Source organism: Fusarium venenatum, assembly GCF_020744135.1.
Source record: "Fusarium venenatum strain MPI-CAGE-CH-0201 chromosome Unknown EDB82scaffold_4, whole genome shotgun sequence".
In the NCBI taxonomy this organism is placed as follows: Eukaryota; Fungi; Ascomycota; class Sordariomycetes; order Hypocreales; family Nectriaceae; genus Fusarium; species Fusarium venenatum.
Window position 1 is genome coordinate 7,026,428 of NW_027072132.1, and position 13,339 is coordinate 7,039,766.

General features: G+C 45.3%; 7 protein-coding genes across 7 annotated transcripts; 5 read left to right on the forward strand and 2 right to left on the reverse strand.

Moving 5' to 3' along the window:
* The first annotated feature begins 52 nt into the window (after positions 1 to 52).
* EDB82DRAFT_518065 (uncharacterized protein) lies at positions 53 to 1,470 on the forward strand. The gene is made up of 4 exons (XM_025725625.2): positions 53 to 377; positions 425 to 684; positions 747 to 1,131; positions 1,189 to 1,470. The coding sequence occupies exons 1-4, from the start codon at positions 90 to 92 to the stop codon at positions 1,411 to 1,413; spliced, it is 1,158 nt and encodes a 385-aa protein (XP_025594205.1). The 5' UTR covers positions 53 to 89; the 3' UTR covers positions 1,414 to 1,470.
* Positions 1,471 to 3,629: 2,159 nt separating this feature from the next.
* EDB82DRAFT_435818 (trypsin-like cysteine/serine peptidase domain-containing protein) lies at positions 3,630 to 4,485 on the forward strand (the record flags this gene model as incomplete). Its single annotated transcript, XM_025725626.1, has 3 exons — positions 3,630 to 3,875; positions 3,927 to 4,126; positions 4,179 to 4,485. The coding sequence occupies 3 exons, from the start codon at positions 3,630 to 3,632 to the stop codon at positions 4,483 to 4,485; spliced, it is 753 nt and encodes a 250-aa protein (XP_025594206.1).
* A 433-nt stretch (positions 4,486 to 4,918) lies between these two features.
* On the reverse strand, positions 4,919 to 5,531 carry EDB82DRAFT_518071 (uncharacterized protein). The gene is made up of 4 exons (XM_025725627.2): positions 5,394 to 5,531; positions 5,278 to 5,339; positions 5,154 to 5,225; positions 4,919 to 5,103 (listed from the first exon to the last, which is right to left on the reverse strand). The coding sequence occupies exons 1-4, from the start codon at positions 5,523 to 5,525 to the stop codon at positions 5,022 to 5,024; spliced, it is 348 nt and encodes a 115-aa protein (XP_025594207.2). The 5' UTR covers positions 5,526 to 5,531; the 3' UTR covers positions 4,919 to 5,021.
* Positions 5,532 to 6,526: 995 nt separating this feature from the next.
* On the forward strand, positions 6,527 to 7,949 carry EDB82DRAFT_354614 (pectin lyase fold/virulence factor). The gene is made up of 5 exons (XM_065607541.1): positions 6,527 to 6,801; positions 6,849 to 7,018; positions 7,071 to 7,315; positions 7,368 to 7,510; positions 7,559 to 7,949. Exons 1-5 carry the CDS (start codon positions 6,680 to 6,682, stop codon positions 7,845 to 7,847), a joined length of 969 nt encoding a protein of 322 aa, XP_065463589.1. The 5' UTR covers positions 6,527 to 6,679; the 3' UTR covers positions 7,848 to 7,949.
* A 40-nt stretch (positions 7,950 to 7,989) lies between these two features.
* On the reverse strand, positions 7,990 to 9,913 carry EDB82DRAFT_518076 (uncharacterized protein; the record flags this gene model as incomplete). Its single annotated transcript, XM_025725629.2, has 2 exons — positions 9,442 to 9,913; positions 7,990 to 9,389 (listed from the first exon to the last, which is right to left on the reverse strand). Coding segments are annotated over exons 1-2 (1,715 nt in total), but the record flags the coding sequence as incomplete, so codon positions are not given.
* A 153-nt stretch (positions 9,914 to 10,066) lies between these two features.
* Positions 10,067 to 11,939, forward strand: EDB82DRAFT_354728 (uncharacterized protein). The gene is made up of 4 exons (XM_065607542.1): positions 10,067 to 10,148; positions 10,227 to 10,318; positions 10,384 to 10,662; positions 10,720 to 11,939. The coding sequence occupies exons 3-4, from the start codon at positions 10,391 to 10,393 to the stop codon at positions 11,891 to 11,893; spliced, it is 1,446 nt and encodes a 481-aa protein (XP_065463590.1). The 5' UTR covers positions 10,067 to 10,148; positions 10,227 to 10,318; positions 10,384 to 10,390; the 3' UTR covers positions 11,894 to 11,939.
* A 1-nt stretch (position 11,940) lies between these two features.
* EDB82DRAFT_354673 (Alpha/Beta hydrolase protein) lies at positions 11,941 to 13,304 on the forward strand. Its single transcript, XM_025725631.2, has one exon. It carries the CDS (start codon positions 12,323 to 12,325, stop codon positions 13,148 to 13,150), a length of 828 nt encoding a protein of 275 aa, XP_025594211.1. The 5' UTR covers positions 11,941 to 12,322; the 3' UTR covers positions 13,151 to 13,304.
* Positions 13,305 to 13,339: the final 35 nt, after the last annotated feature.

Here is a 13,339-nt window from a genome sequence, read left to right on the forward strand (position 1 = left end):
TTTCTGGCGTTCGAAAATGTTGGCTCCGCCAATGACGCGTCAACGCGTCATTTGAACATTTCACAACATCCACATTCAACATCAAATCCATGGCTACAATCACTGACGACAACAACATCATTATCATTGACGATGAGACTGTACCAAGAAGAAAGAAACGCAAAACAGGTAACAGACCTAATGGAGTGCCTCATCCTTCATCGTCGTCAACTCCGTCGGACCGGAGCAGAGATTCAGTGTCTCCGGTGAGGCCTTACCGACCTTGGCTAACCTATGACACACTGAAACCTGGTAACATGGGACAACGCTTGACTCTATTCTATACACGCTTGCTTGACTTTCAAAAACACAAAGGAATCATTTCCAGCACTCTTCGGGTCGGTAGTGGCATACCCGTATCTCTGAGTTGGCTGATTCATTCTAGAGCCATTTTCAAACGTCAGAAGATCCTATCTCAAGATCTCTTGACGACGATGCATTTTATGAACCTACATGGAGAGAGCCACGCCAAGAACGAAGACTTTTACCTCTCGTGAAAGAAATTGTTCAATCCGCTGAAAAGTGTTGTTGCCATGAGTATGACAAGACGGGATGGAACAATCTTGTTTATACGCCAATCCTCAGTGCTGCTCTTCAAACCTTGATGCCTTACCTTGACCGACAAGGTGTTGACTTTGCGCCGTGGTACGTCTCTTGACTACAGTGAACTCCATTACAGATCTATACTAACCTTGTTGATCTTACAGTGAAAGGGCATCTCTCAAACCGAAGTATGACAAAATCGGAATTTCCGGGCCACTGGTTGACTACATGCTGTACATGGTTCCATCATCAACGAAAGATCGACTTGCACACAAGATCTTGATTAATCGTCGAGACGAGCTTGGATCAGTAAACTTCACAACCTTCAAGCCCACATCACAGTACCCGGTAGGTCTGACTGTCAAATCTAAAGATAGTAAAAATGGTTTGAGTGCCGAGGTTCACTTGTCATCTTGGCAAGCAGCACAATGGAAATCTCTTCACGAGATGGCTGGCGAAGATATAAAAGAACTCGAATTTCTGCCGGGTATTATTGTTGATGGACACGAGTGGAAGTTTGTTGCAACGACATGGAAAAACGGGAGAACAGTACGTGCATTCCCTTATTACATTACACTGCTCAAGCATACTAACATTCAGCGACAGACCCTCTTGTCTAGCCTCCCTCTGGGTTCGACTACCACGGAAGTAGGCGTTTACCGTATTATGGCCGGGATCAAGTTGCTTAGCAAGTGGGTTATGTTTGTCTTTTGGCCGTGGTATCGAGAATACTGTCTCGATCTAGAACCCACGGAGCAGAGTTCTCAGCCCATGTCACAGCCACAGCCAGGCGAAGTATCGAATGGTGTGGGGAGTAGTAGTCAATCATGAATCAGGTTAAAGAGAAGGGAATATCTTAATTTAAATTCAGTTAATAATTAAGTTGATCTATCTACTATCCATACTCTCCTCAAGTAGATCTCGTTTGACATTACCAAGGTTGACAGACAAGCGAGTCCAATGCAAGTTTATTGGTTCTGTGAACCCAGTCTAGTTTATCACTAGTTTTAGAACTGAACTTTCTAGCCTACCCAAATTACAAGGGACAACGACATGGTCATTGGTTGGGAGTGGCTAAAATTAGGTGGCTGGACCCTTGGAAAATGAAGTGGCTTGATGGAAGTAAGAAATGGATCGCTGAATGGAAACTCCTACCCTATGTCTTTATTCACAAGGCCGTTCTCACTTAGATATATGCTTAATTGATTATATTTTCTTAGTTTCTTTAGTTTAATATCGACAAGGTCATTAAACATACTTTCTAGCTGTCTCTTTCGTACAAATCGATAACAGCTTGCAAGCCTGCGTTGGTGGGCTCTTCAAGCTTGGGCATGTTCGGTGTGTAATGTTTATGATTACGCGTTTCTGACGGCGCTCTAAATCAACCTCTTCAGAAATACAAATGCATTTGAATAGACATATAAGGGAAACAATATTTGTTTGATTAAACAAGATTTATTCTACTATCACGACATCTTTCATTGATTATACGTTATATGCATTGATTTCAACAACGATCTTGAAACATCACCATAATCTGACAAGTGAGGCTAATGCGATTGGCTGTATATTATCGAGATCACTATGTACAACTTATACAGCTCATCATATGTATCTAAACTAAGTTGGGATGATGAAACTAATATTTCTCAAAATTTAGTCATCCTTTCTGTCTCGGGTAACTGCAATCTCAATAAATGCTCATCAAGGTATGAATGGCTTATTGTTGTGACAAGTTATCATTACCAAGAGATCAGAGTTGACGCACTCTAATGAACTTCCTCATTGGTAACTACTCGAAGTGAGTAACCTCCGTCTCTGCATATGTAGTAAGCACATAGAACAACAACAACAACAACAACAACAAGACGCATCAGATCATTTCTGTTTACTGCTCGTATTCGACTAGCATCTCAGCAATGCAAAAACCGTGTAAAAACTTGGCAAAAGGTTGAATTAATCGGCCAGATCAAAAGTACCTTCCTAAGCAATACCCGCCTTGCGACGTTGAGATACTATTCTAAAGTAACCTTTCAGCTCAGCCATAAACTCTGAGTGCATCCCGCCTTGCCTCCGCAGACGAATAACACTCGCATACACGATGGAAAAGATAAGCCGGTAATAGATGCCCTGTTTGGAAGGTAGATAAGATATGGCAATCACTATGCGCTTGGTATTTGGCATGAGTGATTTCCAGATAGGATGCAAAGAAGCCTTTAGCCAAGGCCAGAGTAGACGTGTTATATGGGGTCAATGCGTGCATGCGTTATCCAATCCTAGCTATTGCGTGGTGTTTAAAAGAAGGACTACAAAAGAACCTCCCACTTTAGATGACCAGTTTCAGATGCTAAGCCAATGTGATCGATGGACGCATGACCGCATTATAGAAACTAACCCCGCTTAGAGTAGCAGTGCAGATACGCTTGAATGCTTGGCGATAAGACGGAGTTGAGTAATTCCGGCTGTTATTCAGGAACACATGTCTTTACTCTTCCCTCTACCGAATGCTACCAATCCAACATGTCGGTCAATGGAATTGAGTGCTGACAACTCGCCGATGATTTTCATTCTTGTGTTACTTCTCACTGTCACCGTCTTTCTCACTACCATCAAAACTTGGATTTAACCGGCCACCTCCACATTCTCAATGGTCGACACGATTATCGACTTTCCTCATCGGGATGCTGATCCTTGTCGCCAAGATTCCCATATGCCGATCACTTGCACGGGAGGATGATAAGGTTAATGCTCTATTTAAATGCCGAACTAAACTAAATTGCGGAACAAACGGACTTCCATACGAGAAAGGCAGGTACGCCAATATGCACACTCTCACGATATCACAAAACAAGCTTATCGCGGGGGATCCACCAGAAGGGCAGGTAGGAGACTAGACTGGGTTGAGACAGTACTGACTCGGAAGATACAAGAGGTTGATGATTGTGTATATAAAGGATGGTAAACTTCCTTTCGAAATATCATCACTCACTCATCAGCCTCTCATCACTCTTCAACTGTCTACCCTTGGATACACTCAATTCGTCAAAATGGTCAAGATCGCTGCCCTCGTTGCCCTCGTGGCCCCTCTCGTTGCTGCTGCTCCCCAGGAGACTCCCCAGATCGTTGGCGGAACTTCTGCCGGTGCTGGCGAGTTCCCCTTCATCGTCAGCATCACCAACAACGGTGGCCCTTGGTGCGGTGGTACTCTCATCAACGCCAACACTGTCTTGACCGCTTCCCACTGTGTCCAAGGCCGATCTGCCAGTGCCTTCGCCATCCGTGCTGGATCTCTTGTACGTTCAATCCAACAACATGGAATTTTATAGCTAACATTGACTGATTAGTCTCGCACCTCTGGTGGTGTCACCTCTCGTGTCTCCAGCATCAGAATGCACCCTAGCTTCAGCGGTTCCACCCTTGACAGCGATGTCGCTCTCCTGAAGCTTTCCACTTCTATTCCCGCCAGCGGCTCCATCTCTTACGGTCGTCTTGCCGCCTCTGGCTCTGACCCTGCTGCTGGTGCTCAACTCACCGTTGCTGGTTGGTATGTATCATCCTCAATTCTGATAACTAGACAGAGAGCTAACAATCCACAGGGGAGCTACCTCTCAGGGCAGCGGCACCAGCCCTACCAACCTTCTCAAGGTTACCGTTCCCGTTGTCTCTCGTGCTACTTGCCGATCTCAGTACGGCACTTCCGCCATCACCAACAACATGTTCTGTGCTGGTTTCACCCAGGGTGGTCGCGATGCTTGCCAGGGTGACTCCGGTGGTCCCATCGTTGACACTTCCAACACTGTTGTTGGTGTTGTCTCCTGGGGTGAGGGCTGTGCTCAGCCCAACAAGTCTGGTGTCTACGCTCGCGTTGGCAGCCTCCGATCTTTCATCGACAGCAACGCCTAAGCGTTTTAACAATTGTTTATTGGCTGAGTTGAAGAGACTTCTGGGGCTTGGAAGAGTGATGATGAGTTGGAATGATATGTCTGAGATGATGAGATGGAATTACCTTCTGTAAATATTTGACTATCAAATACATATTTTGAAGCATTGTCAGAAACATTTGTCTATCAACCGTACACAAGCCTTCTCATTTTACAGTAGACGAAAATTGGCATTGTACTTTCGGCAGTTATTATGAGAATTGTCCTTCTTACTCTTATAGAATCGGATGAATTAAGGCGTATGTAAACACAGGGAATGAATATTGTGCTTATATGTTAGTAACTGGTACCATGCAAGAATTATTGACACATAACTATGATGAATAGTAATGCATAATAGATCGGGAGACAGTTAACCAGACGAGCATTATATCCTCACAGAGACGACGGGAAGGTCCATCGAAGAAGAGGTAGGCTATTCTTTTCACGAATTTATTGCTATATCATATGAACTATTCATGCATCAAATGTGTATTTTGGGAAAAAACCGTTCTGATACTAATTTTGTTTCTCGGAAAGATCATTCACAACGGCGCCCTTGAATTCCTTGAGCTTGTCAATCGCCTGTTGAGTCATTGGTCTGGAAAAATTAGTATTAGTTGTGTCTTTGGTTTGATGATCGTTACTCACGGGGGATAGTATGTAGGAGGCATAGTTCTAGTGCTCCTCCAATTTTCGGCCCCAGTGTCCTCTTTCACAAGCCTTGAATGAGATGTCAGCTTTGTCGTTAGTTATTGAAGATAAGGTTACACACTCTTCTGACGCCTTTTGAGAGGCCTGCCAATCATCGACAGTGTCGAAAGCATACGTGATTTCCTAGACAACATTTGTTAACACAATACTTCCGCTCACCTGTGTATTGATATTTACCTTTCGCTCAGCCATTCTTGACAAGATAGAAGGTACTAGGAAGCACGAAGCGCAAGCAGCAAGAGTGATGGGTATAATCTGGTATATCGAAAGAAGATGCATTGGAAGTCCAATCACTGCGTTTGGAAACATGCAAGATCAAAGCGTCTGCCGTCTATTTAAGTAAGAATTAAAGATTCGACTATCATCGGGCCATTGTCGAATGCGGAAGGTGGTGATCTGATTATGACAAGGGTAGAATCGCCCGAGCACGCCGAGCAAAAGATCCTGGTGCCTATTCCCCGCAAAGACGTGCGACCTGAATTGGCTAAAGACCTATCAGCAGACAGAATACGTCACCCACTTGGTAGAGATAAGACGCTTCATTCGTCCTTGATTGCAGTGATCGACGTCGATGGTATTGGATAGTAATAAATATTGGTCTCATTAGTCTTGGCCCGACTTACGAGTATTCAGGCAGCATTTTGATGATGCGTCCTGTGTCTAGCAGGCAATAAAACAGTTGACCTGAACAAAAGTGGCCTCAAATGACTTACGAATGTCGTCTTTAACACTTCCATCAGCCAAGCCTTTTGCTCGCCAGATATGTACGCAGCCGATGGACCCGATAAATATGTCACGAGCTTGGCATTACTTAATGAGATGACCATCTTTTGGTCCAGAGTTCCCGGAACTAACAGCTTCTTTTATCAACTTTCGACTCAAAACTTAAGAAGAAATTGTCTGTCAGATTGCAAACATCTGATATTGATCGCAGCAGACTTCAATTAAATCTCCACAGGTTCACATGCAGCTGCGACACATCGGTAGTATAGACGACGGGTTCAGTACTGTCTTGTTACGCAACAACTCCCCCAATCACGACGTTCTTCGCTCAGAACTTCCAGATTACCCCACGATCCCAATCCAGCGTCCCGGAACAAGCCTTTCCGACTTGGGTCGTTTTTTTCTTTCCATAACCTATTGGAAATGGGAAGCATAACGTCGCGAGGACTTCAATGTCTCAATACTTTGGGGGATATGTCAATAGATGAAACTTTGAAGGAAAATATTCCACCAATCACCTCAACGCAACGCTATGTGAATCCATGATCAAGGTAGTATATGAGTTTCGAGTAGCGATTGATTCGAGGAATCGCGAGATGACAGATTGGGGGTTTGACCGCAGCTTTGATCAAATGCCTGTGTCGGCTCTCATGTCAGTGTAGATGTGAATAGTATTTAGATGGCATTGTAGCCCAAGGAGTTTGTGATATCGCCACATTCGCTCAACTCTGAACTTCAACATGAGACTTCTTAACCTTCTATTTCTATCCAGCCTCGCTACTGCAGCACCTGGGTCTACTCTGCACGCCAGAGCAGCAGTCAACGACCCGTGCAACATTGGTTATTGCACCCAGAATGGAGGGTGAGTAAACAAGCTTCACCATCCTTCGCACCAACTGACTTAAGAAGCACAACCGGCGGCGGCAATGCTGCACAGGTAACTGTAAAGAGTCTCAGTGAGCTGGCGGCAGCAGCCAGCGCTACCGGCCCATCAGTCATCCTTGTCCAGGGCAGTATCTCCGGCGCAGCCAAGGTTCAAGTCGCATCTGACAAGACTATTATCGGAAAGAGTGGCAGCTGTAAGTGCATAAAAACCGGCTGACTTACACTATACTGATTTTTATCACTAAGCTCTGACTGGTATCGGCTTTACGATCAACGGAAAGAAGAATGTCATTATTCGAAACATGAAGATTGCGAAAGTCGCAGCCACTTATGGTGATGCAATCACGATCCAAAAGTCAACCAATGTCTGGGTTGATCACTGTGACATCTCTTCTGAGAAAGGCAGCGATAAGGACTTTTACGATGGCTTAGTCGATCTGTCTCATGCAGCGGATTTTGTTACTATCTCACACAGTTATCTCCATGACCACGTAAGTAACTTCGGGAATCTGGTGGCATTGTATGCTGACTTCTTTCATCTAGCACAAGGGATCTCTCGTCGGTCACTCTGATAGTAACGCTGCCGAAGACGTCGGCAAGCTTCGCGTAACATACGCTAACAACCACTTTAAAAACATTGGAAGCCGTGGTCCTCTTCTTCGCTTTGGCACAGCTCACATCTTCAAGTTTGTCCATCGAGCTCTTTTTCTGAACTTGACTAACTTCGAGAACAGCGGATATTACGACACCATGGACACTGGTCTTAACAGTCGCATGAATGCCCAGGCGCTGATCCAGTCTTCAGTGTTCACAAATGTCGGAAAGAAAGCTATCTTCAGCGAGTCCAGCAAGGAGGTGGGCTATGTCGTTGCAGAGGATGTTGTTCTCAACGGACAGAGCCAGAACACAGCACCAAAGGGTAACTTGAGTTCGGGTAAGATTCCGTACCAGTTTAATCTTCTTGGATCTGGCAAGGTTGCATCTACCGTTCCAGGGCAGGCGGGACAGAAGCTTAGCTTTTGATTGCTTTCGCTCGCTTTGCAATCAAACCGGTACGAAAAACAGCTATCAACACAACCAGATTAAATCAACCTCCGTACCCTCATCTAACTGTAGCTGCGTAGCTATAGATATAGCTCTTATGAATCAATTTAAGTGACAAATCTGTTGCAATATAGAAGGCTAAGGGAACAACTAATCAGAGAACTATATTTTGTTTTCTTATTTTCATTCAAAGTCGTCGATAAACTGCTCCAGAGGTTTTATAACTGCCCCGAAAACATCCTGAAGAAAATCACTACTTCCTAAATCTGGTCTTGATTTGAAAGACATCTGTAAACATCTTCTCACTGGCTCGGCCAGACCGTCTCGCAGGACTGGATCCTTTGCCAAATCTTGATTCCATGCTAACGCAGCTTTCAACTCGGTACTTTCGTTTGGTCTGCCATTGACACAATATTTAGCCCAGTATGGTGACTCCTCTAACGGTTTGCGATAGAAGAGTTCTAGGAGCAGGACTCCGAGTGAAAATACAGTCATCTCACTGTGGTACTTGACTTGAAGCGGCGTCTCTGCGAGGGTGAATGAAAGAGACGAGTGTTGGATGTAAGGGCCAAAGGTCAAATCCTGGCTTTGGGCAAGATGATAACGCTTCATAATGATATCATCTCGGCTCCAGGCTATAGGGACCCAAGCTGAAGCGCCAAGAGCAAGGAGTGTAACAGCGACAGAGAAGCCTATTCGTAACCGCGTGCTAAGTTTTGGTGTTTTGCTCAGAAATTCATCGATTGTCTCTGTCTGAGATTCCAACAGTTTCATCTGGTATATTGGCTCCAAAAAGAGGTGGAGATCATGGTCAAGGGCCTCAATCGTTCCCAGAAACTGTTCGTCGAGAGGTGGTGGTGTCTGAATGAAATGGCATATATCAGTGATAGAACTCGTCGTTTGGTTCGGCTGAGTGTTTTTGGACTTCCTGTTCGTCAAACCAGTTACCAGTGATAAAGTTTGGTGAGCCAGTGTCGCGGGTGATCTTTTCTTCATTGCTTTCAGGCCATCTTCCTTCCGCTTCTGTTGTTTCATTTCCTGACCCAGCTGATTGATCAGAACAACTTTATCAGGCCGCTGTTCTGCCTCAAGAGGTGCTCCGATCTCTTTTCGATGTACTGCCTCCATTTTCCACTGGAATTGCTTTATTGGCGTGCTATTGCCTGCCAAGAAACTGAGACATATGCTGTCAATGTCAAATTTCGACCCGCTCCACTGACTAGAAATTCCGCATGTATGTGCGAGATGACAAGAGCAATTGAGCTGAGCTTTTAATGTCTTGTAAAATACACTTGATTCTCTCTGAAGGTTAGAGAAGAACGAGAGGTCGGCGGGGCTCTGGATAGATTGGCTACGATTCTTCAAATTTATTTCTTGAATGTCATTGGCGTTTCTGAAAATGACCCAGAGCTGTTCGTTGATATTTCGAATCTTGTTAAAGATTTCATGTCTTTGATGAGAGAAGCTAACATGCCGCCGCAAAGCTTCAAATTCAGAAGAGCCGGGCGATGGTAGGATAACCTACGCTCAGTCAACGAATTGTCACGCCGACTACAGTTCAATGACCACGTACCTGGTTGTTGTAAATGGGCAAGATTGCAAAGAGAGCACTGAAATATCCTTGAAGCTGTTCCAACAACTCTTGTACATGCGGCACTGAATCGGCCAAGTGGTCCTTGATCTTCGCATTAATGTCATCATGACTCCAGAATTGCTGAGAAGTCCATAGTGTCTGCTGTTCTCTTTCTGATATGCCAAGCCTCTTGATCAACAACGTGATATTTTGACTAAATATTAGCAGTTCACCCCTGATATCATTCACCAGCTCGGTGAATCTTCTGTCAAAATTCCACCATGTTTCGATGGCATTGTAGATGGGCTTGGAAGCTTTCGCAGCCTCGATACATAGTGGAAGCCCCCCAAGGATAACACCGATGATTTCGAATCCCGACATTTCAAGCCTATTAATAGAGTAGACAAAAGAGTCAGATCACATTTGGTTTTAGAATAAAGTTGCGGCTCTCACCAGATCAGGTCCAGGGAATCTGCTGTCTAGTAAGCACATGCATCTCAGACTTCGTGCCTAACCCCGCAAACGCGTTGGGCATCTTTGCAGTACAGTGTGTTTTGACTGACAAGCTGATAAGAATTACTGTAGGAAACGGGCTTTTTTTTGCATTTAGGTATACTTTGAGAATAATCAAAATGTGGAATGAACCTTTGAGATATCATGGATTTAAGATTATCCACCTGAATCTATTTATACCCCGAAATTAAATTGTGAGTTAATAAGAGTTTCTTAACTATTAGACTTTATTTATTTGCATTGATCACTCAGACTAATTCATACCCTGGAAGCTAAAGCATCATTGTTGACGCAACTCAGAGCCAGCTTTAGTGGCTGAGAGATTCTTCGATTTGGGAGGGATTGCAAGACTACTAAACACCAAGTGAGGCTCTTCAAACCTCTCTACAAGCTTTACCCCAAGTGTGGGCGGGACAGCTGAAGCCGCAGAGACACTATGACGATATCCGAATTCAGCCAGAAGTGTGAGAAGCTACTTGAGACATGCTCAGACGCTGCGTCATGTAACACATCTACTCATACACAAGGACAGACAACCTCGCACGAGACACAAGGGGTGTATCCGAGTTGCCTGTTGCTAGGTCAGAAAGAGACATGTGAAGCTTTGGAAATGGAGAAAGGACGCTTCAGAGTGTGGCAGAGAAGAATGAGCCGTGTCAGCTATCCGGAATTATCAACCATGCTGCATTCAGTCCCTGACACTGACCAGTCAGTTCAGCAAGCTCTCTTGCAAGCTTAAGATAACTTATCGACTCGTCTTGAAAGACTCCACGATATCCTTACGGGAGCAGCGCCAAACAGGACCACTACCATCGCAGCTACTCTTACAAAACAAAATGAAGAGACCAAATCAGAGTTGTCTGAACTAATCCTCGGTACGCACTCTATAATAGCGACTTTATACCGTTACGTCGAGCTTATTAGGCCACAACGGATTGAACATTCAGGAACAGGCTTGGCAGACGGTCATTATTCACATAGCTTGGATGCCGAGGAGACAGAATTGGAAGTTCAACCCTGGCTTGAGAAGCGTTGGGAATATGTATCACTAAGGAAAAGTCGCCAAGAACGGACTATTGAGGTGCATGAAAATATCAGTCCCGACCAACAATCTGGGCAACAAATCTCACAACAATTGAGCGGCCCTCCTGGTGCTACCTATGGCGAGGGAACGTACGATCTCGCACCGGATGTTTTACTACCAGAGAGGCTCTCACTGAATGATTTCGAATCATATTTTCTCGAAACAGATGTAACCACGGTGAGCGAAGAAGACAAGCAATGGATCTTCACCGGATCCTACAACTTTGCTCCAGGTGGCCTGCTCCAGCTAGGTCAGATCCTCGCGGAACCCGTGGAGCCTTGGAGCAAGGTGTTATCCACTGGACCTTTGGAATTGCCCCTGGACACGGTGGTGCATATCACATCGAGCATGGAGAGCAATAATGAGATTGTCCGTCAGTTCAGTGCATGGGTAAAGGCTGGACAGAAACGGGCGTCCTTCCAGAAAGGTGTGACCGTGCAAGAATCACATGAGCACGTCTGGAATTTCAACACCCTCGAGAGCCATACGACATCGCCCTCATTAGATTACGTCAAGGCGACATTAAAACACAATGATTTGTTCAAAAGGCTTAGACGCAACCCGTTTATGAGTTCTTTATATATGGTAACGGGCTTACGTGTGGCCAAGGGAGCAAACATGCGACGAAATGGCCAGTCGCCTATGGACATACAGGTGATTGGATCAAACAGTGGCCCAGCGGTTGGAATTCAGGTTGATACAAGCCAGCGAGAGTCTCAGGTGCTTGGCATGGTGCCCGATTTTATTTTGGCGTATCGATTGAACGAGATTCAGTGCGGTTTCCTGAGCCGCAAAGTTACACAAAAGCCATTCAAGAGAGGACGAGGACTAAGGGATTATTTGAATGGAGAGTAAGAATGTGGTAGATTTGCTAGTAATGTTTAATGCTTATTCCCAAACACTATCCCCGAAGTTGGATCCATTGCTTACGTTAGGCGGACTAACAATGGTCCCGCAAATCAAAAGGCGTCTCGCTCATCGTTCGTCCTCGCGTTAGTTTCGGCATTTTCTCGTGCTTTTTCGCGACCCAATCAGTCGCAAGATCCTTGTGTTGTCGGACAGATCTCGCTTTTAATGAGTACGCAAGCACTGCCGCACTGGTCAGCACTTGATACGATCAAATATTATATATAACATGTTTCCTTCAATTCATGGATCAATATTCTCATCTTCAATAAACAGATAACAACTTTTACTTGGCATTTTATCTTGACACAAGATCAATCCTCTCATCTCATCTGTCTCTTATCTTATCTTATCTACCACTTACACTCAAGACCAACAATGACTGTCACATTCATCGAAACTGATGGGGGTAAGCTCGCCGTCGACATTTCCGGCCAAGGCCCTCTCGTCATTTGCTCTCCCGCTATGGGCGACTTTCGAGACGCATACGACCCTCTGGCTACTGAACTCCGCAAAGCCGGGTACAGAGTAGCCATGGTTGATCTTCGAGGTCACGGCGATAGTTCCACAACCTTCAACCGTTACGGCGACGAAGCCACAGCTGATGACCTCATCACTCTTATCGACACTTATGGTGGTGGCCCTGCTGTGTTGGTTGGTGCTTCGTTATCTGGTGCAGCCGCCACTATTGCCGCTGGAAGCCAACCTCATAAAGTCGCTGGTCTTGTCCTCATTGGCGCATTCCTTCGTCCAGGAACCGGCAAGCTTGTCGCAAGCCTCTTCCGTCTATCTATGAACTATCCTACCGGACCTATCATTTGGAAATCTTATGCTCCCAAGCTTTGGCCTGGTCTTGGTGACAAGAAGCAAGAGCGAGTTGACCGATCCATCAAGATGCTCACCGGCCCTGGACGCTGGAAGGCATTCCACGCCACCCTTTCTACTGATCACGCTGTTGTCGAGCCATTCTTGAGCAAAGTCAAGGCTCCCGTACTTGCTGTCTATGGTGACGCTGATCCCGATTGGAGTGACCCTGCTGAGGAAGCTCGCTGGGTTGCTTCAAACTTCAAGGATAGTGAGGTCGTTATGGTCAAGGGCGTTGGGCATGCACCCCAGCTGGAGAAGCCAGAGGAGGTCACACCGGCTGTTCTTAGATTTTTGAACAGAATCCAGAGCGAGGGGGCTTTCACCCCTGGAAGTGCTTAGAGAGATGGGTTACGTATTCGGAAGGAAGTGGTTAATAATTTGGTGTTCGATATAACAGGGATCGTTTGGGATCAGGAAATCACTTAGACTTTTCTTTATAGATATCTAGTTATGTGCTCTTTATATCTTTTTTTTCTTCTCCATTTCTCCTCTTAAACCCCGCTGAGCATACGACGCACTGGTTGGCAA

Excerpts from the sequence above, each read along its gene's own strand:
- EDB82DRAFT_354728 (XM_065607542.1), top strand. The coding sequence starts at position 10,391 with ATGACGATATCCGAATTCAGCCAGAAGTGTGAGAAGCTACTTGAGACA. Across the intron at positions 10,663-10,719 it reads TCAGTCCCTGACACTGACCA|ACTCCACGATATCCTTACGG; the intron begins GTCAGTTCAGCA and ends TCGTCTTGAAAG.
- EDB82DRAFT_354614 (XM_065607541.1), top strand. The coding sequence starts at position 6,680 with ATGAGACTTCTTAACCTTCTATTTCTATCCAGCCTCGCTACTGCAGCA. Across the intron at positions 7,019-7,070 it reads TATCGGAAAGAGTGGCAGCT|CTCTGACTGGTATCGGCTTT; the intron begins GTAAGTGCATAA and ends TTTATCACTAAG. Across the intron at positions 7,316-7,367 it reads ACAGTTATCTCCATGACCAC|CACAAGGGATCTCTCGTCGG; the intron begins GTAAGTAACTTC and ends TCTTTCATCTAG.
- EDB82DRAFT_518071 (XM_025725627.2), bottom strand. The coding sequence starts at position 5,525 with ATGTTTCCAAACGCAGTGATTGGACTTCCAATGCATCTTCTTTCGATA. Across the intron at positions 5,226-5,277 it reads TCTCAAAAGGCGTCAGAAGA|GCTTGTGAAAGAGGACACTG; the intron begins GTGTGTAACCTT and ends ATCTCATTCAAG. Across the intron at positions 5,104-5,153 it reads CCTCCTACATACTATCCCCC|ACCAATGACTCAACAGGCGA; the intron begins GTGAGTAACGAT and ends TAATTTTTCCAG.
- EDB82DRAFT_518065 (XM_025725625.2), top strand. The coding sequence starts at position 90 with ATGGCTACAATCACTGACGACAACAACATCATTATCATTGACGATGAG. Across the intron at positions 378-424 it reads TCATTTCCAGCACTCTTCGG|AGCCATTTTCAAACGTCAGA; the intron begins GTCGGTAGTGGC and ends GATTCATTCTAG. Across the intron at positions 685-746 it reads GGTGTTGACTTTGCGCCGTG|TGAAAGGGCATCTCTCAAAC; the intron begins GTACGTCTCTTG and ends TTGATCTTACAG.
- EDB82DRAFT_354673 (XM_025725631.2), top strand. The coding sequence starts at position 12,323 with ATGACTGTCACATTCATCGAAACTGATGGGGGTAAGCTCGCCGTCGAC.